Source organism: Hyperolius riggenbachi, chromosome 7 (genome assembly GCF_040937935.1).
Source record: "Hyperolius riggenbachi isolate aHypRig1 chromosome 7, aHypRig1.pri, whole genome shotgun sequence".
NCBI classification, from domain to species: domain Eukaryota; kingdom Metazoa; phylum Chordata; class Amphibia; order Anura; family Hyperoliidae; genus Hyperolius; species Hyperolius riggenbachi.
In genome coordinates, this window is record NC_090652.1 from 249231667 (window position 1) to 249256479 (window position 24813).

The 24813-nt window shown below is 44.9% G+C and overlaps 1 protein-coding gene across 1 annotated transcript in view; it reads left to right on the forward strand.

The window, feature by feature from the left end:
- Positions 1-23778, forward strand: part of CHRNA1 (cholinergic receptor nicotinic alpha 1 subunit) — a 49811-nt gene extending 26033 nt beyond the window's left edge. Inside the window, exons 4-9 of the mRNA XM_068247031.1 lie at positions 7088-7197; positions 7892-8087; positions 10603-10840; positions 13800-14023; positions 20307-20549; positions 23097-23778. Of these exons, the coding sequence (XP_068103132.1) occupies positions 7088-7197; positions 7892-8087; positions 10603-10840; positions 13800-14023; positions 20307-20549; positions 23097-23228 (1143 nt within the window). The 3' untranslated portion in view covers positions 23229-23778. The remainder of the gene's footprint in view (positions 1-7087; positions 7198-7891; positions 8088-10602; positions 10841-13799; positions 14024-20306; positions 20550-23096) is intronic.
- The last annotated feature ends 1035 nt before the right edge of the window (positions 23779-24813 follow it).

Below are 24813 nucleotides of genomic sequence, written 5' to 3' on the forward strand. Positions count from 1 at the left end.
TGCTTGAAAAGACAGAACACAAAGACCGAGAGCCGTATCTAGTGTAGTATGTTTCACCAATATGAGAAAAAAATAATTTGAATGAGAATATACTCACAAGTGTGGGTCACCACATAGGCAACCACTGTAATGACAGGTGGGGAGAATTATCTACCTGACCCCACTCAGGCATAAAAAGTCGCTCTCTAAAGTAGGAAAATGGGGATACACCCCTCCACCTGGGGTGGACAAGATATGCAAAGTAAAAATAGAGGCGCCAAAACAGGATAAGATAAATTTAAAAACCGTTTAAAATGAGGGGGTGGGTGGAACCAATACCCTCAAAAATGACCAGGCTAAATACAAGCCGTAATAACAAACAGATATTTATTGGTCTCCAAAAATAATGCAACGCGTTTCACGGGCACACATCCCGCCTCATCAGGCAATCTGAGGTAGGAGAACACAGATATAGGTCAATTGTGAGACAGAGGCGCTCTAGCTCACAATTGACCTATATCTGTGTTCTCCTACCTCAGATTGCCTGATGAGGCGGGATGTGTGCCCGTGAAACGCGTTGCATTATTTTTGGAGACCAATAAATATCTGTTTGTTATTACGGCTTGTATTTAGCCTGGTCATTTTTGAGGGTATTGGTTCCACCCACCCCCTCATTTTAAACGGTTTTTAAATTTATCTTATCCTGTTTTGGCGCCTCTATTTTTACTTTGCATATTTATAACCAGGCTGTTTTATTTGTTTTGTTTTGCTGTCTAAGATACCGGTCAATTTTTCGACATGGACATGACAGCTTTTGTCTCATCAGTACCTTGTTGGGAATATAATAAGCCTCACTGATAAGCAAATTACAACCATAAAGGTTTTCCTGGCATAATACAACTTCTGAGAGCAGAGGAAGATAGAAAAAGGTGAATAGTTTGCATATTTTCATTTAGGGACACTTAATAGCCTGCCACTGAACAGAGACAACAAAACATTCAATCCACTGTAACGAATGTGGTATCGTCTCCGTGGTCAGCGTACCAGACGTGCGCTGACGCGGTGGATTTCCTCCACAAGCGTATAATTGAGGACACCCAGGCTAGGTGCTATGCACCCGCAGAGGGCAATTCCCACCGGCAGATGGCACTGTGGAGTGCAGGCGAACACAGCCGCTGCACAGCCACAGATGCCAGATGGGAATTGTACAGATCCAGGACAAGGTACAATCAGGCAGGGCTGGATAGCCCACAGGGAACAGAGCAAAGGGACAGAACCAATGTGTGCCCACCAAACTAGTCGCCACCCAGCAACGGCGAACACACAACGGCGGAAACGAAGTAGGAAACGCAATCGCAAGAATGGCGATTGCCAATAGCGACACAAGACTGAGCAGGACAGAGCACCAGGGTAGCAAAGGCACAGCAAATCATACAAAGAGAACGATAAGGAAAATAACAAACGCTAGCTGAACGCGAACACCACACTCATTCGCAACAGTGCACGCGTTCGTGCGCGGTCTCCGCGTGTTACACACAACAGAGACAAGCACGCCTAACTAACCAAAGACAGACAAACACGAAACAGAGAACGCGAGCGCTTGCTTAACGGTTACCTCACCGAGCCTCCAGCAAGTGTTCGTAGCAGACAAGACAGACACACGAAAACAGGGACAAGCGAGAGATAGGATCCACAGCACTAGCGAAAGTGACTAGCGTGATCCAGGTACAGAGTAGCAGAACAGAAGGATCCACAGCACTAGCGGAAAGTGGCTAGCGCGATCCAAGGAGACAGAACAGAAGGATCCACAGCGCTAGCGCAAGATGCCAGCGCGATCCAGGTACAGAGTAGCAGAACAGAAGGATCCACAGCACTAGCGGAAAGTGGCTAGCGCGATCCAAGGAGACAGAACAGAAGGATCCACAGCGCTAGCGCAAGATGCCAGCGCGATCCAAGTGAGACAGATCAGAAGAGATAGCTGGTAGCAACCGCTGCACCAGCTATACTCCAAGAACAGAGATCAGAACCATTTCCTGTCGACCACCACTGGGACAGGACAATAGCAACAGAACAAACAAACAAACAAACAGATAAGCAATCCTAACTGCACTAAGGAAACCTGCCTAGTGCAGTTTTCCAGGAATTACTCTAAGATAACTTCAACAAGAAGTAGCATGGCTGACACTCTCTAGGAGTGTTTACTACAAACCCTGAAGGAATGACCAGCAAAGGACTGTGGGTAATCCCCACCTTTATACTGCCAGTCATCACAGGAGGCAGGTAGGGGATTTGCATAACGAATGTATGCAAATTCCTCAGCAGCAAGCTGCAGAACTGACAAAAGGTCTCTCTTAAAGAGACCTGCAGAATGCAGACCTGAACAGTGGTCAAAAAGCTGCCTGCCTGCACAGGCAGCTGAGCAGATCATTACAGTACCCCCCCTCCAGGGTCGAATTCCAGACGACCCTCAAAACTGCTATTGGCAAAAGACTCCAACCGAAGACTCATGAAGGTCGGGACAGCCCGACAAGGTCCAATTCCAGAGTCAGTCCACCCGAAACCGACCTCATCGGAAACAGAAGCCACCGAAACATGCCCAACAGCACTACAAGTCTCAGCGTAACACCCATCAGGACTGTGGATACCAGAGAAGAAGCCATCGACACCCTCCAGACAATACCCACCACCTTCCAAGGAGCGTCCGAAAATACCAAATCTGCCACAAAACCTGTTCGAAGTGTCTCTTTCAAAACAAAAGCCGCTGTTGATCGTATTCAGGGTACCAAGCAAAACTTCTCTCGGAATCTCCCAGAACGCCTTGAAGCTCCGCAGAGATTCCAAGAAGCCAGAACGCTCACCAGGTCCACATGGAGAGCTACCAAGCACCCCCATGGAACCTATGACAGTTCCAGATTCAGAATTAGCAGGACACCCATCAAGATCAGGACTTTCGGGGACCACTTCTGGGCATGCAAGCAGGCAGGCTAAATCAGAACATGTCTCCACCGAGGAAGCATCTGAGTACGCTGGTAACCGAGGCACACTTGGGCTTTCTGGGTCACAGAGCACACTGGGGTACACCAGCACAGAAGAAACCTCAGGACATGTCGGGGAACTGCCAACCTCAGAGTCCGGCACGACAAGACCAAAACCGGGACCGGGCAGAAGATCATAATGAGTAGAGATCACAGGTACTGGTATTTCAAAAGAAGACTCGGTCTCAGGCTTAGAGATCTCAATGACTGTAATGGTATCTGACAGAAATTCATCATTGACTACCCATGACTGAAGCTCCACCAGAGCTGAAAAGGTAGCCAGCAAGGCAGCAATGCCTACGGAAGAGGGCAACCCCTCAGAAGGACTTGGGGGGGCAAAAGACATCTCCTACAAGTTCTGCACCCTTTGGGAGAAACTCGGAGACCTCCAGAACATCAAACAAGACCTCAGGAACATCATTTTCCAGGTTTTCTAAGAAGGATTCTGAACTATCCATGTTACAGGGCTGAACATTAAATACCTCCTGCAGACAGAGCAGATGTCCCAGGAATGGTTCCACCATAAACTGAGACTGAATTTCATCATCATGAGGGGAATGTACAGGAATATTTCCTGGAACACACACTGACTCCCTAACTTCAATCTCACTGCACCCAGAATTCTGCGTAGCAGTCAAACTAGCTTGCAACTCCAAAACTGCAGAAAAACAGGTGAAAATAGCAGCAATACCTAGACGGGCCTCTAGGGACACTGCAGGAGATATTGTACAAGGCAATATTGACTCATCCAGAGTACAGGGTGGAGAGTCAGAACTTTCTTCAAAGCAAGAAAGGGGTTCCCAAATGTCAGTGTGATTGGACATCATATTGTTATTCATGGTACAGGGCAGGCTCAGAGAAACCTTCTCTGGACCCAGCAAAGATGCTTCAGAGTCAGATTCGTAAAACCAAAGTGCTATCTCACTCTCAGACTCGGCTAACAATGTCGAATCCGAGGAGACAGAACGCAAAATTTGCGGATCCAAGATCGCTTTAGGTTGCGAAACTGACGCTTCCATAGCGCAAACCTCCGCGATCTGCGGAGCAGACTGCAAGGCATCTAGGACAGAAACACTGAAGCAACTGTCCTTAGGCAACAGGCCTTCACAGGTGTGAACAGAATAAGACATAGATTCATTTGCAAAAGAAGTGGCGACAACAACAGAAGAAACTTTATTAGACACATCAATCATTTTCTTAAAGTTGCATAACTTAGGAATTTTCCCCATAGCAGGTTCATAAATGGACGATCTCAGAGAACCTGAGGGAAAAGATCTGTCTTTCTTAGACAAAGGACCACACAGACCTTTTGCAGCCATACGTGTGGTGGCGACATCAGACCGCACTGGTTCAACCTCCACACAAGCAACTGCTCTAAACAACTTGCACTCAGGCTTCAAACACTCAGTTGCTTTGGGAAAGGAAATGCATTCAAAACTCACTTTCTTTAAATCCAGAGGATTGGAACAATCGTCCGGTGACAATGTGTCTTTACAGGAATTAGCAGATTGAAGCGCATGTAGTTCATCCAAAATCATTCTCCACACGTCAAACAGCTGAGTCACAAAGTCAGAGATACATTCACCAGTCTTGATTAAAGTGCACGCAGACTCAATGCACGCATACAAAACTGCTTCACTTTTAGAAAGGTAATGATTGCAAAACGATCTCCAATCACCTTCCAATTCATAGACCAGGAGCTCGATCTCCCATTTCTCAAACGGGGGCTCCCATGCACACTTAACAAAGGATGAACAATCATAGTGCGCACAGTCTACAGATGGAACTGGAGCAGGAACAGAAAGGGAAACTTTTACCTCTTTATTGGGATCAATTGATTGGTGTGTGTGTAATTCATCCAAAATGTTCTGCCATACAAACATCACCAGATCCACAACACACTCGTCACAATTATCAGAATCAATCAAAAGGTACATAGAGTCAAGACAATCGTTCAGGACATTCGCGCTTTTTGCGATATAAAAATCGCAAAAGGTTTTCCAATCAAAATCAAATTCTTCCACCAAGGCCCCGATTTCCCATGAGGCGAACGGTGGTTCAAACAACCCGGTATCTAGATCATCTCCATATGGGTGGGGATCAGGAACGAGTACAGATTTTTTAACTGCTTTAATATAGTGTGCGATCCTACCTATAATAGGATCCACATACGCTTTTGTCTCAGACAATGACATCTGAAGCAAATCAAAGGTTCCCTCTGCCCTGGGAATTTTGGTTGGGCTGGTCATTCTGTAATGAATGTGGAATCGTCTCCGTGGTCAGCGCACCAGACGTGCGCTGACGCGGCGGATTTCCTCCACAAGCGTATAATTGAGGACACCCAGGCTAGGTGCTATCCACCCGCAGAGGGCAATTCCCACCGGCAGATGGCGCTGTGGAGTGCAGACGAACACAGCCGCTGCACAGCCACAGATGTCAAATGGGAATTGTACAGATCCAGGACAAGGTACAATCAGGCAGGGCTGGATAGCCCACAGGGAACAGAGCAAAGGGACAGAACCAATGTGTGCCCACCAAACTAGTCGCCACCCAGCAACGGCAAACACACAACGGCGGAAACGAAGTAGGAAACGCAATCGCAAGAATGGCGATTGCCAATAGCGACACAAGACTGAGCAGGACAGAGCACCAGGGTAGCAAAGGCACAGCAAATCATACAAAGAGAACGATAAGGAAAATAACAAACGCTAGCTGAACGCGATCACAGCACTCATTCGCAACAGTGCACGCGTTCGTGCGCGGTCTCCGCGTGTTACGCACAACAGAGACAAGCACGCCTAACTAACCAAAGACAGACAAACATGAAACAGAGAACGCGAGCGCTTGCTTAACGGTTACCTCACCGAGCCTCCAGCAAGTGTTCGTAGCAGACAAGACAGACACATGAAAACAGGGACAAGCGAGAGATAAAATCCACAGCACTAGTGAAAGTGACTAACGCGATCCAGGTACAGAGTAGCAGAACAGAAGGATCCACAGCACTAGCGGAAAGTGGCTAGCGCGATCCAAGGAGACAGAACAGAAGGATCCACAGTGCTAGCGCGAGATGCCAGAGCGATCCAGGTACAGAGCAGCAGAACAGAACGATCCACAGCACTAGCGGAAAGTGGCTAGCGCGATCCAAGGAGACAGAACAGAAGGATCCACAGCGCTAGCGCAAGATGTCAGCGCGATCCAAGTGAGACAGATCAGAAGAGATAGCTGGTAGCAACCGCTGCACCAGCTATACTCCAAGAACAGAGATCAGAACCATTTCCTGTCGACCACCGCTGGGACAGGACAATAGCAACAGAACAAACAAACAGATAAGCAATCCTAACTGCACTAAGGAAACCTGCCTAGTGCAGTTTTCCAGGAATTACTCTAAGATAACTTCAACAAGAAGTAGCATGGCTGACACTCTCTAGGAGTGTTTACTACAAACCCTGAAGGAATGACCAGCAAAGGACTGTGGGTAATCCCCACCTTTATACTGCCAGTCATCACAGGAGGCAGGTAGGGGATTTGCATAACGAATGTATGCAAATTCCTCAGCAGCAAGCTGCAGAACTGACAAAAGGTCTCTCTTAAAGAGACCTGCAGAATGCAGACCTGAACAGTGGTCAAAAAACTGCCTGCCTGCACAGGCAGCTGAGCAGATCATTACATCCACTCTATAAATGTTTAAATATAAAATAAAAGTATGGGATATCTAAAAATAGGTCATTTTTAGGAGTAGAAGGATAAATACAATTATTTATCTCATCAATTTATTTTCACCTCAGGTCCATTTAACATCTTTCAGATTGCCACTCAGCAGTTAAACCTTCCTTCTCATATATCTATTGAGTCCTTGGTCACTTTGGCTCTACACATACTGTCAATAAAAGAATTATATGGGCAGTAAGTTGGCATACAAAATTATTCTGCAACACAATGGATGTAGTGTGAAAGGGCTCTAAAAATTATCCATGTATAGCTGGTTAACACTGTTAATTTTTGTTGCTTTTTTTATAAGAATATTTTTATTGTTTTTTTTTTTTTTTGCTTTTGTTGCTATTTCTATTTCTCAGCAATGGGTAGATATGAATCTGAAATGGAATCCAGCAGAGTATGGAGGAATACAGAAGATACGGATTTCATCCGGTGACATTTGGCGCCCAGATTTTGTTCTTTACAACAAGTAAGTAATAAAAAGCCCTTATCTGTACAGAAGATGCTTGGATCAAGTGTGATCTGACCAATCACAGAGGCATTACACCAGGCAGGGCTGAGACAATGTCCTCCAGTGCCCAAAGCAGAAATGTTAATGTGCACACCAAAACCTTGCAGATCATTCATAGTTGTTTTCTGAGGTCCCGGGTGCCTCTTCTCACCTCAGTCACTTACCCCCACAAAACAGACCCTGCTGGAGGCTCCGTAACTCGTCCACTCGTAACTCAAGTGCTTTGAGTCTGTCAGAAGAAAAAGCATGGAATTAATGTCATGTGCCTAGTCTTGCTTCCACTTTGTTCTAATGCCACTAACAGTTCACCATAGAATATTTAGTAGCAAAGAAACTTCAGGAATTGGCCTTCTGCACAGGTGGCTTCCTATCACTGTAACACTGTAACAGGTTGTAATTCACTTAACTGAGGGTGAGTGACCCATTCTTTCATAAATGTGTGTAGTGGTCTGCATGCCTAGGTGCTTGAGATTATCCATCTGTGGCCATTGGAGAGATTGGAATACAAGAATTTGATAATTAGCATTTTGCCGATTCGTTTTTGTGACATTTGTGTATTCAATACAAAAATGCAGGTAAATGATAAGCTATCAGCTCTACTCACTCCTTGTCAGCATACACTGGTAACCTATAATATATATTTTTATTACAGTGCAGATGGTGACTTTGCTATAGTCAAGGATACCAAAGTCCTCTTGGATTACACAGGCAAAATAACTTGGACACCTCCTGCGATTTTCAAAAGCTACTGTGAGATTATAGTCACATATTTTCCATTTGACCAGCAGAACTGCAGCATGAAGCTTGGTACATGGACCTATGATGGCAATTTGGTGGTCATCAACCCAGTAAGGAACATTTATTGATTATATTCATATTAAAAATCAATTAATTGGTGGATTTTAGTTTCAGACTTGACTGTATTTATATAGAGCTGACATGGATTTTATCTAAAAGTGGACCTGAACTCTTGCACAAGGAAAACAGAGAGAAAGGCACCCTGTGTGTTTTTAGAGAGAAGAGCCTGTCTAATTCCCCCTCATCTTCAAGTAATCACAAGTGTAATTTGATCTCTCAGCTGTGTCAGCATAGAAATTCAGCAGTCCTCGGCGCACACATCTACAGTAATGTGTAAACATATGATGCTAACCTTTCATCTGCTTACATGAAAGCAGTAATAGTACGAGGGTCAACCGATTTTGAATAAGGTACTTTGAACAGATTGTGTAGGTACGCTCTCATACCACATATAGGTAGTAAAATTGGTCAGCGATTGATCAATCAATATTGAAGGCGTGTACCAGGCTTAAAGGTGTCAATTATGATACAAGCCTGACTGTACAATCTTACCAATCTATTTAGTAGAAGGATAAACTAAGTGAATATACTTTGAACAGATATTTTAGTCAGTCCCTCATATTACATAGAAGTAGTAAGGTTGTATCATTCATGGGGGTAGTGGGAAAATGAGTTGAACTTACCTGTGGCTTCTAACGGTCCCCCGCAGACATCTTGTGCCGGCGTAGCCACTCACCGATGCTCCAGCCCTGCCTCCGGTTAACTTCCAGAATTTGCGACTTTTAAAGTCGGAAAACCACTGCGCCTGCACGGCCGCGTCCTCTTTCCCGCTGAAGTCATCGGAAGTGTACTGCACAGGCCCAGTGCGATCTGTGCCTGCGAAGTACGCTCCTGGGGACGTCAGCGGGAGCGAGGCCACAGCAACGCAGGTGCAGTGGTTTTCCGACTTTAAAGTGAATGGGAACCGCATTTAAAAAAATGAGACAGATACTTACCCAAGGAGAGGGAAGGCTCTGGGTCCTATAGAGCCTTCCCGCTCCTCTCCTGGTCCCCTCGGTCCAGTGCTGGCTCGCCCGGTAGCAGTATTTGACTAATTTAGTAAAATACTGCTTTAACCTGCCGAAGGAGGCTTCAGAAGTCTTCAGGGAGCCCGAGTGCTCCTGAAGAAGGGCGGCCCTGTACTGGCCTGCGCAAGCACGCTCTCTTGCACGCTCATGCCTGTGCAGTATGGAGCCGCACGTCTTTGGGAGGAAACGGCTCCCGAAGACTTCCACATACACTTTCGCTGGGAGATTGAAACGGGGGGGGGGGGGGGGGAGAAGGGGAGCCAGCACAGGATAGAGAGCACCGAGAGAGGAGATGGAAGGCTCTATATGACCCAGATTCTTCCCTCTCCTTAGGTAAATATTTGCTTCATTGTTTTTAAATGCGGTTCTCATTCACTTTAAAGTCGCAAATTCTGGAAGTGGACCGGAGCAACGGTGAGTGGCTGCGCGGGCACAGGATGACTGCGGGGGACTGTTAGAGGCCCCAGGTAAGTTCATCTCTTTTTCCCCTGACCCCCCCTACAGTAGTGCTTTAAGATTATTTTACACCTTCCCAGCTTGGATCCTGGATACAATCTTGACCTCCCCTGGTGGGGATATTATTTAAACATTAATATTATTCAGCTGCTTTACTTGTTGCTTTTTTATCAATACTTTCTCCAAAATTTACTGGTTAGCTATAAGTCTTAAAGAGGAACTGTAGTGAAAATAACATAATTAATAAAATTGCTTATTGTTTACAATATTCATATAAATTATTTAGGCTATGCTTCCACTGTGCCTGGCATGCGCCTTGCGAGACACAATGGCGGCACAACTGTGATGCATCATACAGTCGAATCCCTCTAGCCGCACTATGCACGGCTATGGGATTCGGACAGGTGACGCGAGATGATGCTGCATGCCGTCAGAATTTTCCCCGCACACAAATTCGGAGGCTCCCTGCTGTTGACTTCAATAGGCTGCCAAATCGCATCCGCATTCATGTGCAGGGAATTGGACCGTAATTGCAGCATTGGACACCTAGCCTAAGACAGTGTTTGCCCATTGTAAAAACTTTCCTCTTCCTGATTTACATTCTGAAATGTATCATTGGTGGTGACATCTTTAGTTCTATCAGGAGATCTGTACGGACTGTTCGTTACTGAGAGTTCTATGCACAGAGGAAGAAATTGCATGCTTGGCATTTGGAAAAAAAACTGTTATTTCCGAAAATGCAACGAGTTTCACAGACAGCAAACTGTCAGGACCTTGGTCATGACATCATACTGGGGGAGGGGTTTCAGCACTATATCAGCCATACAGAACCCTCTGATAATCTATTCTAGAAAAGTAACGATTTCTCGTGGGAAAGGGAGTATTAGCTACTAACTGGGATGATGTTCAATCCTTCGTTAAAGTTCCTCTTTAAGTTTTGTTCTGCCCCTCCAATTGTACTGAGTATTGTATACTTGTTAAACATTTTAAAAATTACATGTTTAAAAAAAAAGTATGACTAGTTTCCAATTCTGTTTTTCAGGAAAGTGACCGCCCGGATCTAAGCAACTTCATTGAGAGTGGAGAGTGGATGATGAAGGATTATCGCTGCTGGAAGCACTGGGTTTATTACACTTGCTGCCCGGGGACTCCTTACTTGGACATCACCTATCACTTTATCCTACTGAGGCTTCCTCTCTACTTCATTGTCAATGTCATCACGCCTTGCCTACTCTTCTCATTTCTGACTGGCTTAGTCTTCTATCTTCCCACTGATTCAGGTATGATGGATGTCAGTTTAATCAAGCTAGTATTAGGTGTGGCCTGGGCCAGGATTTCAGTTATATATGTAGTAATAATGGGCCAATATGGTCATAGTTTCATCCGAATTTTCACAAAAGTTTCCCATTCTCACACAGATGAGAATGATTGCAAAAATATATGGGCATGAGAACTCTCACCTTTGCCAAATGAATTGACATCTGTCAGCATGAGAAAGCACATTTGGGCATAGATGAGAATATGCATGGCAATATATGGGCAAGCAAAAACACATTTTCATCTAATGCAATGAAGTAGAAGGTTTTCATTTTCAAGTGTGCATCTTGTGGCAATACATCATATCAAGAAAATGTAAAAACAGGCAAAAATGTAAATTTGGATGCAAAGATTGCACACAAAAAATAGAAATACTTAGGGGTTCTCTTCCCTCATAACTTCCACAGAACTAAAAAAAAAAATAGTCCTTCACATTGTGTTGAGCACCACACACTCTACCACCCAGGGCCAATTCAAGCTACAATGGAGCCCTGGTGCAAAATTAATCTGCAACCCATACCCCCCCCCCCCCCACCACCACCACCACTTTTGCATATTCCTCTCACACAGAATGGTCCATGAGCTGGGTGCTGCCCCCCCCCCCCCCACACACACACACACACACACACACACAAGATCTCCCCCCTTAACTTTACTGCGTTCCCAGGGCCCCTGCACCATTTTTGTCAGCATAGCAACTCACCTGTCCCAGCTCTAGTATGTGCTGCCCATTTTCATTCTTATGGGGCCACCTCTTCTCCATGACCCATCGCATTTTATTGCGCAATGACATGCAATGGCTCAAGGAGAAGAGGCAGTCAGAGGGGATAAAGACAGGGAGCAGGAATGGAGCAGCGTTCAGGGACAACTGAGTTGCTATACTGACAAAAATCCCAGGGAGCTCAAGACCAGGGGAGACCTGGGGGACCTGGGGAATTGCCCTCTTTGCCTCTATGGTAGCACTGGCCCTGCTACCACCAAGATGGCATGGTCACCTATTTGCTCCCCAGGCTCAGAGACAGCAAACACTCACTCTATGAAAATGCCATGGCATTCTCCAATCCAATCTTACTTCCTCCGTGTCTGCCTACAGTCACCCTCAAAGAATCAAACACATCTCATTGTGGAGAGTAAGCATAGGGATAAACACCTATCATCACGTGATCGCAGCCACACTGTAATAGTGGCTCGCCAATCAACGTCACCACATTGCAGGAACCTCTTTGCTCTGAATCAACCAGAAATGGCGCTGGAAATTTGGGAACAGTCAGCGCCACCATAGGTCATTATGTTAATTACCGCTATAGTGGCACTCAGTCAGTAATTTGGGTGCCGTCAAAAGACTGTGCCCAAATTACAATAAAAACAGCGTAATTCAGCCACCAGCAACAGCTGGAAGACAGATTGTGTGTTACTCAAGAGTACAAAGTGGGCTGGATTGATAATAGTAATTAACACCTCCAAAGCCGCAGAAATCTATCCGCTGCATTAAAATTACAATTATTGGATGGTTACAACTACAGTTACAATTATTGGATCACAAAAGCTTCATATTCTCAAATACAACCATTTTCCAGTGTGTCATCACATATAGCCAAAGCATTGGGCTGCGCAGAAAACTCTGTACGCAAAAAATTAAAGTGTGCCTGAATGTCCACCCAGTGTGTCAGAGCCGTGATAAATCTGTTGTAACCAACACAACACCACAATGTCCAGTGCCTCTAAGATCTTCAGTTACTGGGATTGATAAAGTGTAACAGTATAAACGGAAACCCTAAACTGATCTGAAATGCAGTGCTAGAGAAGTCCACTTTCAGCCTGGATCTATGGACAGACATGGAGTGACACCTTTTAGGCAGGACTTGTTTGATGATTCATTTGATAAAGGACATGGTCATATTGCAACTGATGAGAGGCGCTCACTTCTGCATTTAGACCCATTGAGTTATACTCCTGTTTGCCTGATGAAGCAGGACCACACCTGTGAAACGCGTTGCACTAAGTGGAGTTAAATTAAAAAAAATTGTATTGATATATTGTGACTCAATTGAGTTTTATATTTTCGAGGGAGGTAAGTCCACCTGAACATCCCCCTCTTTTAGACTTTTTTTAAACGTTTTTATTCTACTCTGGCGCCTCTGTACACCAAGCCTTGCTGAAACCTTTCAGATGTTGACCTGGCTGGGATTCGAACCAAGGACCGAGCGCTGCAAGGCGAGAGCGCTAATCCCTATGCCACTGTGCTGCCCCTCTCACTGCTATAATGAGGCCCTTCTAAAAAAAAAAAAAAAAAACGTGTAGTTTTGCTTCTTGCAAAACTATGCTTAATCATCCTTCTGTCGCAGCATGTCTATAGAGCTCTAAGGGCCCATTAACACAGGCAAATGCAAATTGCTAGCAATTAGCGCTAGCGTTTTGCGCACAGATTTTTATCCGACTAACTTGTAAAAATCACAGGACATTTTCATGTTTTTTGAGCAATTGCGATTAGCGATTGAAATACATTGCGATCCCGATTACTCAAAAAGTGCTTAAAAATGCTGCATGTAGCGCGTTTTGCGTCTAGAGCTAATCGCGAATCACTGGGAGAGATCACTGCCATATAGTTAACATTGCAGTAGCGCTTTAAAATTGCCAGTGATTCAGCTGTTAGCGGTAAACGTCTGCTAATCACCCGAGTGTGAATGGGCCCTAATTCCCCAAACATTTGGTCTAATAATCGTTGACAACAGATGTCAGGCATGTGTATGATGCTGCCAGAGACTACTGTTATACCATTGTTAGAGTCTGTTCGCAGTACAGGGGATTAACAGCTATAAAGATAAATGTTTGTTTAGTAGTCACCAAGAGTATATGCGTACATAAAAGTTTTTGAGGCAATATTGCTCGCAAACTGAATTAATTTCCTTTTACTATTGGCAGGTGAAAAAATGACTCTCACTATCTCTGTTCTGCTGTCCTTGACTGTGTTCCTTTTGGTTATCGTGGAATTAATCCCCTCCACCTCCAGTGCTGTTCCACTGATTGGAAAATATATGTTATTTACAATGGTACTGGTCATAGCATCGATTATTATTACAGTTATAGTAATAAACACTCATCACCGATCTCCAAGCACTCATGCCATGCCTCCATGGGTCAGAAAGGTAAGTTGAGACATGTATAAAGAGAAAAAGTAGAGCTTACATTTCCTGTAGCTCTTTCCATCTTCAATCAAATTAATTTTACTCTCCATTTTATTCCTTTTCCACTTAGTCCTTGCCCTCCCTTTTACTCCCCCCCCCCCCCCCTTTTCTCCCAGCCTTTCTTTCACCCCTCCTCCAACCTTGTTGTTTTTCCTTTCCTCACCATCCCTTCCTCCCCTTCCTTTCGTTCATTCCTTCTCTGCTCTCACCACTACCTTCCCTCTACTCCACTCCACTTTTCCTCGTTCTCACCTTTTTCCTTTAAAATGAATGAAGATATCCAGCATATAACACATATTCAATGGCTCCTTTTCTCCTGTAAAGTCATTATTAACAGCGGGGTCTTCCTCTTGTAAATCACCCACGTGGGCTGCGTGTTCGCTGACTTCCGGGTGCATAGCCCCAGTCCCGCTGAAATATGCTTTTTGCGTTCCCTATCTAGTAGTACAGAAATCAAAAAGCGTCTTTTAGCTAGGGTGGGTCCGGACGTATTCCGACACTCAGCCCCTGGGGTGATTTACAAAAATAAAAAGGTAATTGTAACTTTACAGAGGATCCGTTGAATACACTGGATATCCATGGCTGTTAAAACCTTCTTGCCCAAGCCTTCCGATTTTGTACTGTATCTGTCTGTCTGTTGCCGACCCGATTAGTCTGACCACTCTACTCCCACCAGAGGGCCCTGACTCTCTTGAGGGGCTCTGTACTGTTAGGACCCACCAGCTCCTCTGGTGAGGTACTGCTAACCTATCAGTACTACTGTTGCACCAAGCACTATACTTTGCTATTTGCTATCACTTTAGCTGTCTGGTATACTTGCATTATTGGTGATTCTGCAGATCACCATATAATCAGGTATATATCTGTATTACAGGTGATACTGCAGATCACCTCGTAATCAGACTCTGTTATTGCTGACACATATCGTTACAGAACAACAGACCAACATGTCTATAGACGCTTTGTGCAGCCAGGTTGAGGCCTTGACCGCAGCGGTGAACACTTTAACAGAGACGGTCAATAACCAAGAGGCTCAGATCAACCAGCTGTCTGAGGTCGTGCGGACCCTCCAGACTGCGGGCGCACCAGGGCAGTCTCCTCAAGTTGTTGAACCCAGAATGCCCATGCCCGAGAAATTTTCTGGGCATAAATCTGATTTTCAGAATTTCAGGAACCGCTGTCTTTCTTATTTTGAAATGAGACCCGTTTCGTCCGGTTCTGAGAGCCAGAGAGTGACTTTTATTAAGGCACTGTTATCAGGGGATTCACAGTCATGGGCTTACAGTCTACCCCCTTGTCATGAAGCTTTGTCTTCAGTACAGGAATTTTTCAAAGCCATGGCGATAATACGATGATCCTGACATTGCAGTTACCACTGAAAGGAAGCTTAAGACCCTCAGGCAGGGGCATAACTCTGTGGAAACCTATGCCGCAGAATTCAGAAGGTGAGCTGTGTCGGCTAGATGGGGACCCTTTGCTTTATTAGATTGTTTTTTATCAGGTTTGGCTGATCCCGTCTCTGATGTGATGCTGAGTCATCCGGAGCCTAAAACCGTTGACGAGGCCATCTCATTAGCAGTTAAGATTGATCGCCGCATTCGCTACCAAAAGCAAACTCGCGGTAAATACTCCGGGAGATCCGTTGCCATCGCCTCTCCTTCTCCTTCTTCCCCTCAGGATGAGCCGATGCAGATCGGACATTCAAAGCTTTCAGAGGTAGAGAAAAATCAAAGACGGACGGAGAGGCTCTGCTCTACAGTACGGAAAAGGGTCATGTAGCAAACAATTGCCCTAAGAAGTCGGAAAACTTTGCCGCCTAGGTATAGCTGGAGGTATTACCCTAGGCGAGCCAGCTTTACCTCTAACCGATAATCGTTTATTGCTCCCTTGTTCTATTACCTGGGAAGACCAAGTTTTGTCTACCCAGGCATCTATAGACTCGAGTTCTGCCGCCAATTTTATTGATTATGATTTTGTTAAGAAATGGGGATTACCACTACTTCCTTTAGACAGGCAAATTTTTGTTACAGCAGTTGACGACTCACCATTACAGGGCAGTCAGGCCCTTTCACAAACACCCAGTCTCTGGTGTCACGTGGGAGTATTACACAAAGAGAGTTTACAGTTTTTTGTGCTCAAAATGGCCACCTCCACCATGATTCTTGGGATTCCGTGGCTACAAAAACACTCTCCCCAGATAGATTGGAGCTCTGGTCAGTTGTTAAGCTGGTCTCCATTTTGCCATCAACATTGCATAGAGAGAGTTGCGATTTGTGTCACCCAGGTTCGATTGGAAGGTTTGCCCTCCCAATATGCGGAATTCGCTGACGTGTTTTGTCCCAAGTCGGCAAACAAACTTCCTCCGCACCGGAGTTTTGATTGTCCCATTGAATTAAGACCAGGTTGTATGCCCCCTAGAGGTCATTTGTATAACCTTTCTGGTCCTGAAAAACTTGCTATGCAGGATTACATAAAGAAAAACCTAGCCAAGGGATTCATCCTTCCCTCTAAGTCTCCGGCCGGAGCAGAATTCTTTTTCGTCCAGAAAAAGGACGGTGGGCTTCGCCCATGTATCGATTATCGAGAACTGAACAAGATTACCGTAAAAAATCGTTACCCACTCCCCTTGATTGATGATTCGTTCTCCCAGGTTACTGATGCATGTGTCTTCTCTAAACTCGATTTAAGAGGGGTATACAACCTGGTACGTATAAGGGAGGGTGACGAATGGAAGACGGCGCTTAACACACCCGACGGGCACTAGGAGTATCTTGTTATGCCCTTCGGGTTGTGTAATGCTCCCGCTATCTTCCAGGAGTTGGTCAATGAGATCTTCAGAGAGGTACTGGGGCGGTTCGTTCTGGTGTACTTGGACGATATACTGATTTTCTCACCTAACCTGACAAAACACAGGGAGCATGTAAAGTTTGTCTTAAAGAAGCTTAGACAAAACCTGTTATATGCTAAACTTGAAAAATGTCTTTTTGAAGTGTCTGAAGTTCCTTTTTTAGGGTATGTCATTTCCACTTCCGGGCTCTCCATGGATCCCAAAAAGGTCTCAGCAGTTCTGGAATGGCCACAGCCCATGGGGCTAAAAGCACTCCAGAGATTTTTGGGCTTTTCCAATTACTATAGAAAGTTTATCAAGGGGTTCTCTTCCGTGGTGTCACCTCTCACTGATCTTACCAACAAAGGGTCGGACACTTACAATTGGTCACCAGAAGCACATGCTGCTTTTTCAACATTGAAGAAATTGTTTTACTCCGCCCCTGTTTTGCGACATGTGGACGTCACCTGTCCCTTTATAGTGGAGGTGGATGCCTCGGAGATCGGGGTGGGGGCTGTTCTGTCCCAACACTCTGGTTTCCAAGGCAGATTACATCCATGTGCATTTTTTTCATGTAAATTCTCTCCCGCTGAGAGAAATTACGATATTGGAAACCGGGAATTGTTGGCCATCAAACTTGCGTTTGAGGAATGGCGACATTGGCTCGAAGGGGCAGAACATGGTATAACGGTCTACACTGACCATAAAAACTTGGAATATATTGAGGGGGCCAAGAGGCTCAGTCCCCGACAGGCTCGCTGGTCTTTATTCTTTTCGAGATTCAGATTTATCATTACTTACAAACCAGGGAACAAAAACATTAAAGCGGATGCACTATCTAGATGTTTTGAGTCTGAGACAGTACAGCCACCAACCCCCGAAAATATCCTACCCGAGAAAGTCGTAGTGGCTGCCACGGAGACTTGGGAAGATTGGTTACGTACATTAGGCCCCTATCAACAAGATGTCCCCGAGGGGAAACCTGATGGGGTTCTATTTGTACCTCTACACTTCCGGTTGCAGATTTTGCAGTTGTTTCATGCACATAAGATTTCAGGGCATCCCGGGATTGCGAGAACTCAGGATCTACTTTTTAGATGTGTTTGGTGGCCATCTCTGGCTCTAGATTGTAGAGAGTTTGTGAGGGATTGCTCGGTCTGTGCCAGAAGCAAACCATCCAGGCAGGCTCCTGCGGGTACTGTCCAGTCCATACCAGTACCCGAGGAACCTTGGACCCACTTGTCAATGGACTTTGTGGGCGAATTCCCCAGCTCTGAAGGGAAGACGGTCATCTGGGTGGTAATCGACAGGTTCAGCAAGATGGCTCATTTTATCCCTCTGAACAGACTCCCCTCTGCTCAGGAACTGGCAGATCTCTTTATTCAACACATTTTCCGTTTACACGGTATTCCGGAGAATGTGTTGTCTGATAGGGGAGTCCAGTTTGTGTCCAAATTCTGGAGAGCCTTCTGCAGGCATTTGGGGATGAACCTGTCGTTTTCATCTGGCTACAACCCACAGACCAATGGGCAAACGGAAAGAGTTAATTAGGCTCTAGAACAGTTCCTTAGGTACTATGTAGCGGATGCCCAATTGGAATGGGCAAGGTTTCTGCCATTCGCGGAATTCACACACAATAACTTGAAAAGCACCTCTTCGGGCTTTTCCCCTTTCCAGGTGGTCTCAGGGAGGTCTCCCAAATTTTCTCCATTGCCTGTGGCGTCCTCTCCTTTCCCTGCTTTGGAGGATTGGCGGGGATCTTTAAAGAAAATTTGGTGTATGGTCAAAAATAATTTGGGGAAAGCTTTCCAGTCTCAGAAAAGACAGGCAGATAAGAAACGGTCAGTGGAATGGGACTTTCTACCAGGAGCATGGTTTGGGTTTCGACCCGGCATCTGGCGCTGAAACAACCCTTGGCAAAATTAGGCCCCAGATTTATCTGCCCATACCCCGTTTCCAAAAAGATCAATGATGTGACATATGTGATTGCACTGCCATCTAGTATGAGAGGTGTGAAGTCTTTTCATGTGTCTTTGTTGAAACCTGCTGTGCATGTGGATTCCTCTCCCCCCTCCCTGTAGTGATTGATGGGGAGCCTGAGTACGAGATTGAGGAGATTCTCGATTCTCGTTGGGTTCAGAATTCAGTGCAGTATCTGGTCCACTGGAAGGGGTATGAGCCGGAAGAGAGATCGTGGGTACCGGGCCATCGGCTTCATGCGGAGGAACTATGACACAGGTTTCACGAATTACATCCGGAGAAACCATGTAAGACGTGTCCGGAATCCACGCCTCAAGGGGGGGTACTGTAACGAGCGGCGGGGATACGACCACCGCCGCCCCCGCCGCTCAGCTCAGACCGCCGGCCAGCGCCGAGACCTTTACGCATCTCGGAGATGCATCAGCTGACCTGCGGGTCGGCTGACGTCACAGGGAGCGCTCCTCGCTCCTGATTGACCGGGCTGCCGGGGGCGTGCCTGGGAGTCCCTTGCCAGCATAAAGACAGCGAGCTGTCAGTAGCTCGCTGTCTGTTGTTGCGAATACTTCGTGTTAGCGCTCAGATCTTTGATAGCTTAAATATCTAAACTTGTTAGACTGTATATTATCTGTGTATGACTCTGGCTCATTCTGACTATTCTTCCGCTCAGTGATTCTGTACTTCTGCCCATCTGATCTTGCTGCCGACTCTGCCTGTTAAAACCTTCTTGCCTTAGCCTTCTGATTTTGTACTATATCTGTCTGTCTGTTGCCGACCCGATTAGTCTGACCACTCTACTCCCACCAGAGGGCCCTGACTCTGGTGAGGGGCTCTGTACTGTTAGGACCCACTAGCTCTTCTGGTGAGGTACTGCTAACCTATCAGTACTACTGTTGCACCAAGCACTATACTTTGCTATTAGCTATCACTTTAGCTGTCTGGTATACTTGCATTATTGGTGATTCTGCAGATCACCATATAATCAGATATATATGTATTACAGGTGATACTGCAGACCACCTCGTAATCAGACTGTTATTGCTGACACATATCGTTACAATTAGCTGCAAATTCCGGCGCCCATATTACAAGGCAACTTTTTTTATATTTTCACAGTTGGAAGAGGTCTTGTTGTAATTAAGAAAGGACACAGAGGCATAACTGTAGAAGGAGAAGGCACTGCAGCTGCAAGGGGGCCCAGCACTAAGTGCTGTTGAGGCCACACTACTTATGGATAGGGGACCTAATGGTGTCTGTATTGTTATAGTACTGTTGTTCTATAATCCCTGGCAGATGGGCCCCCTTGCCCTGGTGGTCACCACAGGGGGAGGGTGGGTGAACTTAGGGGGATGATCATCAACAGTTTCTCTGAAGGACTGCATGCTTGTACCTATGTCTTAAAAAGAACAAATAGAACTGCCTGATTCTTTTATTTTTCAGATATTCATTGAAACAATCCCAAACTTAATGTTCTTCTCCACCATGAAACGCCCTGCGCAAGAGATAAAGACCCAGAAGACCATGTTTGCGGAAGACATTGACATATCAGAAATTTCTGGAAAGCTGGGTCCTGCTGCTGTGGTCTACCAGTCCCCAGTCCTGAAAAACCCTGATGTCAAGAGTGCTATAGAAGGAGTCAAGTATATAGCAGAAACAATGAAGTCTGACCAAGAATCTAACAAGGTACCTAATGTCACTAACATCTTTATAGAGGAAAATCTGACTAGGCAGCTAGCAGACATGGTCACTAAGATGAAAATATGCATGTAAGCACTCTCTAATGATTTGGTTTCCTACCTCTCCCACCATCTATTCCACTGACACATTAGTCCATACCCCAAAACACTCAACCAGATAACATCATCTGTTCTACCATCTCTACTGTCACTATGTGCTCCTCCGTATCTGCCTTACTGCCCCTGTATGCCATACACCACCCCACGCATGAGCCGTACCATTCTTCAAAATGTGCCCCTCCCTCTCTTCTGCAATCTATAATTAATGCTTACTCTCTGACTGTCTCTATTCCGGTTATGCACTGTCTTCTTCATCTTCACCACTTACCTTCTATCCTTAAAGAGAATCTGTATTGTTAAAATCGCACAAAAGTAAACATACCAGTGTGTTAGGGGACATCTCCTATTACCCTCTGTCACAATTTCGCCGCTCCCCGCCGCATTAAAAGTAGTCAAAAACAGTTTTAAAAAGTTTGTTTATAAACAAACAAAATGGCCACCAAAACAGGAAGTAGATTGATGTACAATATGTCCACACATAAAAAATACATCCATACACAAGCAGGCTGTATACAGCTTTCCTTTTGAATCTCAAAAGATCATTTGTGTGTTTACCTTCTGTCCCCTTCTTCTCTCATGCACTGAAGTGACAGGCTTCCTGCAGACAGCTCTGCCTGTGTTTCTAATTCCTCAGTATGTGTCAGCCAGCTACTTTCACAGCCTAACAGAGGAGGATTTTTATCCAGCTCTCTTCTATCACTGATAAGATAGCAGAGAAGCTTCTGCCTTATGTAAATAAAACACACACTGAAGTGTGCATAGAGGAACAGACCAGCACGGAAGAGTTGGCAGCCTTCCAGACACAGGCCTTCCAGACAGGGGAAAGATACATTGATTTATTGCAGAGACCGTGATACTACAAAGTGCTGCAGTGAGCCAGAACACATAAGAATAGGTTTAGGAACTTGTAGGATGGTAGAAAAAAACGTTGTAATTTTTGTTACAGAGTCACTTTAAACCCACCTAGCTGAATTATACATTGGAGGAATATATCTGAGTTATCCAGCAGCTAAATTACCAGTAAGCAAGACAATCAATCACACAACCTGTTGTTTATGAGGCAGTGACAATATCATTGTACTATGTCTTCTGCCTCTTAGTAGAGTTAGAACTAGCATTTAGCTTACAACTGAGTTACCATCCAGTCAACTGCTACTTCTGTCTTCTACCTCTGATGGGCAGATTTGAACCTAGCTACTAAAATTAGCTTTGTACAAAACTAGACATTCTTTTGCTATAAACTTTATAGAGGAAGTTTCTTATCGAGGAATTCTTATTACATAAGTGATGCTTCTATATGTATGGCTCCCCACCTTGCAACATCATAATCCTCTACATTGCTGTGCAAAGCTTCAGGACAGCATATGGCACTAAGCTCATCCAAGTCAAACTGACAGAGTACTACATGTACGTCACTCAGGTGGGCAATGTGGAATCTACCCAGAAGTCCTTTGCAATCTACCAGTAGATCACGATCTGCCTAATTGGCACCACTGCACTAGATGTTTTTTGACCTATGCAGCCACCCCTTCTGGGATTCTAGTGTGTATAAGGTGGCCCCCCATTACACCAGCAAGAGATTTGGGCTGCTCGATTATCTTGTCCAAGTACAGGCCAAGGCCATTGCTCTCCTCCTTACCTCTCTCCCTCCTTGCCACTCCGTTGTGTGCCACTTTATTGTGCCACTGTCCCCTCCATAGCAACTAAACACATTGCTGGCCTGCAAAATAGCAACGCGTCTGCACTGCACTTGTCCCTCAACAGTCGCCTGAGGGATTGAGTCCCGAACCCTGTGAGCAACAGTCCTGTCTAACTCTGCCATAGGGGATAATGTTGCCGCCATCCGAATCCCTCGCATTAGCGATTCGGCCGACATTGCAGCATTTTTTGGAGGCAGTGAATCCCATAGGTGTACATGGCACAGCTTCTGGGATTCGGCTGTGTCCTCGCACAGGTAGTCTCGCAGGATGCACGGTGGCTAGTGGAAACAGGCCCTAAAGGTGGCCATACACTCGTTAGATTAGCAGCAGATAGATCATCAGATAGATTTCTGATCTATCTGATGTGTTTAGGAACATTTTTTACTAGGAACAGATTTCCAATTGATTTCAGTTTGAAATCTATTGAAAATCGATCTGATTGCATTTTTTTTGCCATCAGATTTCCATTAGGTCCAATACAAAATGATAAGCAATCGATCGACCTAGATTTTCCAGCATATCAGATCGATTGAAATCAATCGAAATCGGCCGCAAATCAATTGGTCAATCGATTTGCGATCGATTAATCAATTTCGATCGATCGGCCGCTAATCGGCTCAATATATGGGCACCTTAACAGTGACACAAAGGTTTATGCAGCCGTATTCACCTCTTTCATTGATTCAATGTTGTTGATCAGTTTGCTGATGATGCAACCCGTCTGATTTCTGCAGGCTTCAGAAGAATGGAAGTTTGTTGCCATGGTGCTGGATCATGTCCTCCTTGCCGGCTTCATGATAGTCTGTGTTATCGGAACCATTGCTGTGTTTGCTGGACGACTTATTGAGCTCAATTCACAGGAGTGAATTATAAAACAAGATTCTGTTTTACCAGTTTCCCTTCGGAAGAGGAGCAGCTAGTCTGCAGTCCAGGGTCAAAAGTCCTGAAGTATCTTGTATCTGTTCTCACCCTCTCCATTACATCATTGTACAGTCCACAGAGGGTGGAAACATCAACGGTAGAGCTTTCTCTGGGTCAGACCACTTTGTTTATGATATGCTGCTGTGGAGCAAGAGAAGCCAGTCATTGGTTCGAATTTATTTTTACCTTTTCATGTGTGACTATTAGAAGCATGGGGACATTTTGGGAACAAAACTTCTTTCTCACAGAAAGGATTCATTTTTTTTTGCCAGTTCGTATTAAAATACTTGTGCTTAGATGAGTTCTTAAATAGTCATTAACTCAATTACTATTTGGCATTGTATATGGAAATCAGGTGTAATAACAGGACTTTAATCAAGCAAGGCTTTCAACAGGATTATCTGCTTAAAGGATAACTGAAGTGAGAGGTATATGGATGGTGGCAAATTTATTTCCTTGTAAACAATATTAGTTACCTATATGCAAGGATACAGAGGCGCCAGTAGGATAAAACAAGATAAAAGGTTTAAAACGGTTTAGGTGGCGGTGGTGGACCGTCCACACACAAACAGACAAAAAATCGCTGTTGATTGTAGAAAAAAAATTCACAATTTATTCACATACTCCTACATAAAAGTGCAACGCGTTTCACGGGCAAACATCCCGCTTCATCAGGCAATAAACGAACGGAGTATCTCACTGCAAAATGACAGAGATGTAAAGCATGTCAGGGAGCTGTATACAGACGTAGAAACTGTCAAAGAAAAACATCTCTTTTCTTGTTGGTGCAAAGTATGTCAACTATTATAATAGTATCTGTGGGGTAGTGGAAAGCATGAGGGGGGGAAAATACTATATGTGGGGGAATGTGAGCAGGGAGGGCAGGGTGGTGGGTTGTGACCAGGGGATGGAAAGTACTGGCAGGGATAGGTAAATATAGCTGAATTGAGAACAAGCTATTGGGGATGTGTGTCCTGTGATATAATGAACTATGTGGAATGGGGATGGTGTAGCTTACAAGGCAATTTTCAACAACAAAACTAGCAAAGGTAAATACCCAGAGTGTCTGAAAAGGAGCTGTCTATGATTGAGGAAAAAGACAAAACTGACAAAAAAGACAGGCATGAAAACAATGATGATGATCAAACTTACCAGCTCTGAGTATATTGATAGCTTGGCACCTCTGTGCTATAGTAACTGTGTGTGGGGTTTAAATAGGGAGGCTAATTGTCTAATGAGTTGATTTGGATCAGGAGCGAGCGAGGGAGGGAGGGAGGGGCATGTGTGATGGACTGAGGCTGTCACTAGCCGGGGTATATTATCGCCCCCTGGTGGTGCAGAAGTAAAATTCATTATGCACAAGTTATTATGTAGAATGTATACATATACAATTTAAAAAACAAAATAAAAACAAATTGCATACCTAAATACATACATATGTACATACATGTACCTTATTACACAAATAGGCAAAAATATTTCGTATAAAAATATAGAAATCCATTATGTGCATGTATAGAAATAGAACAA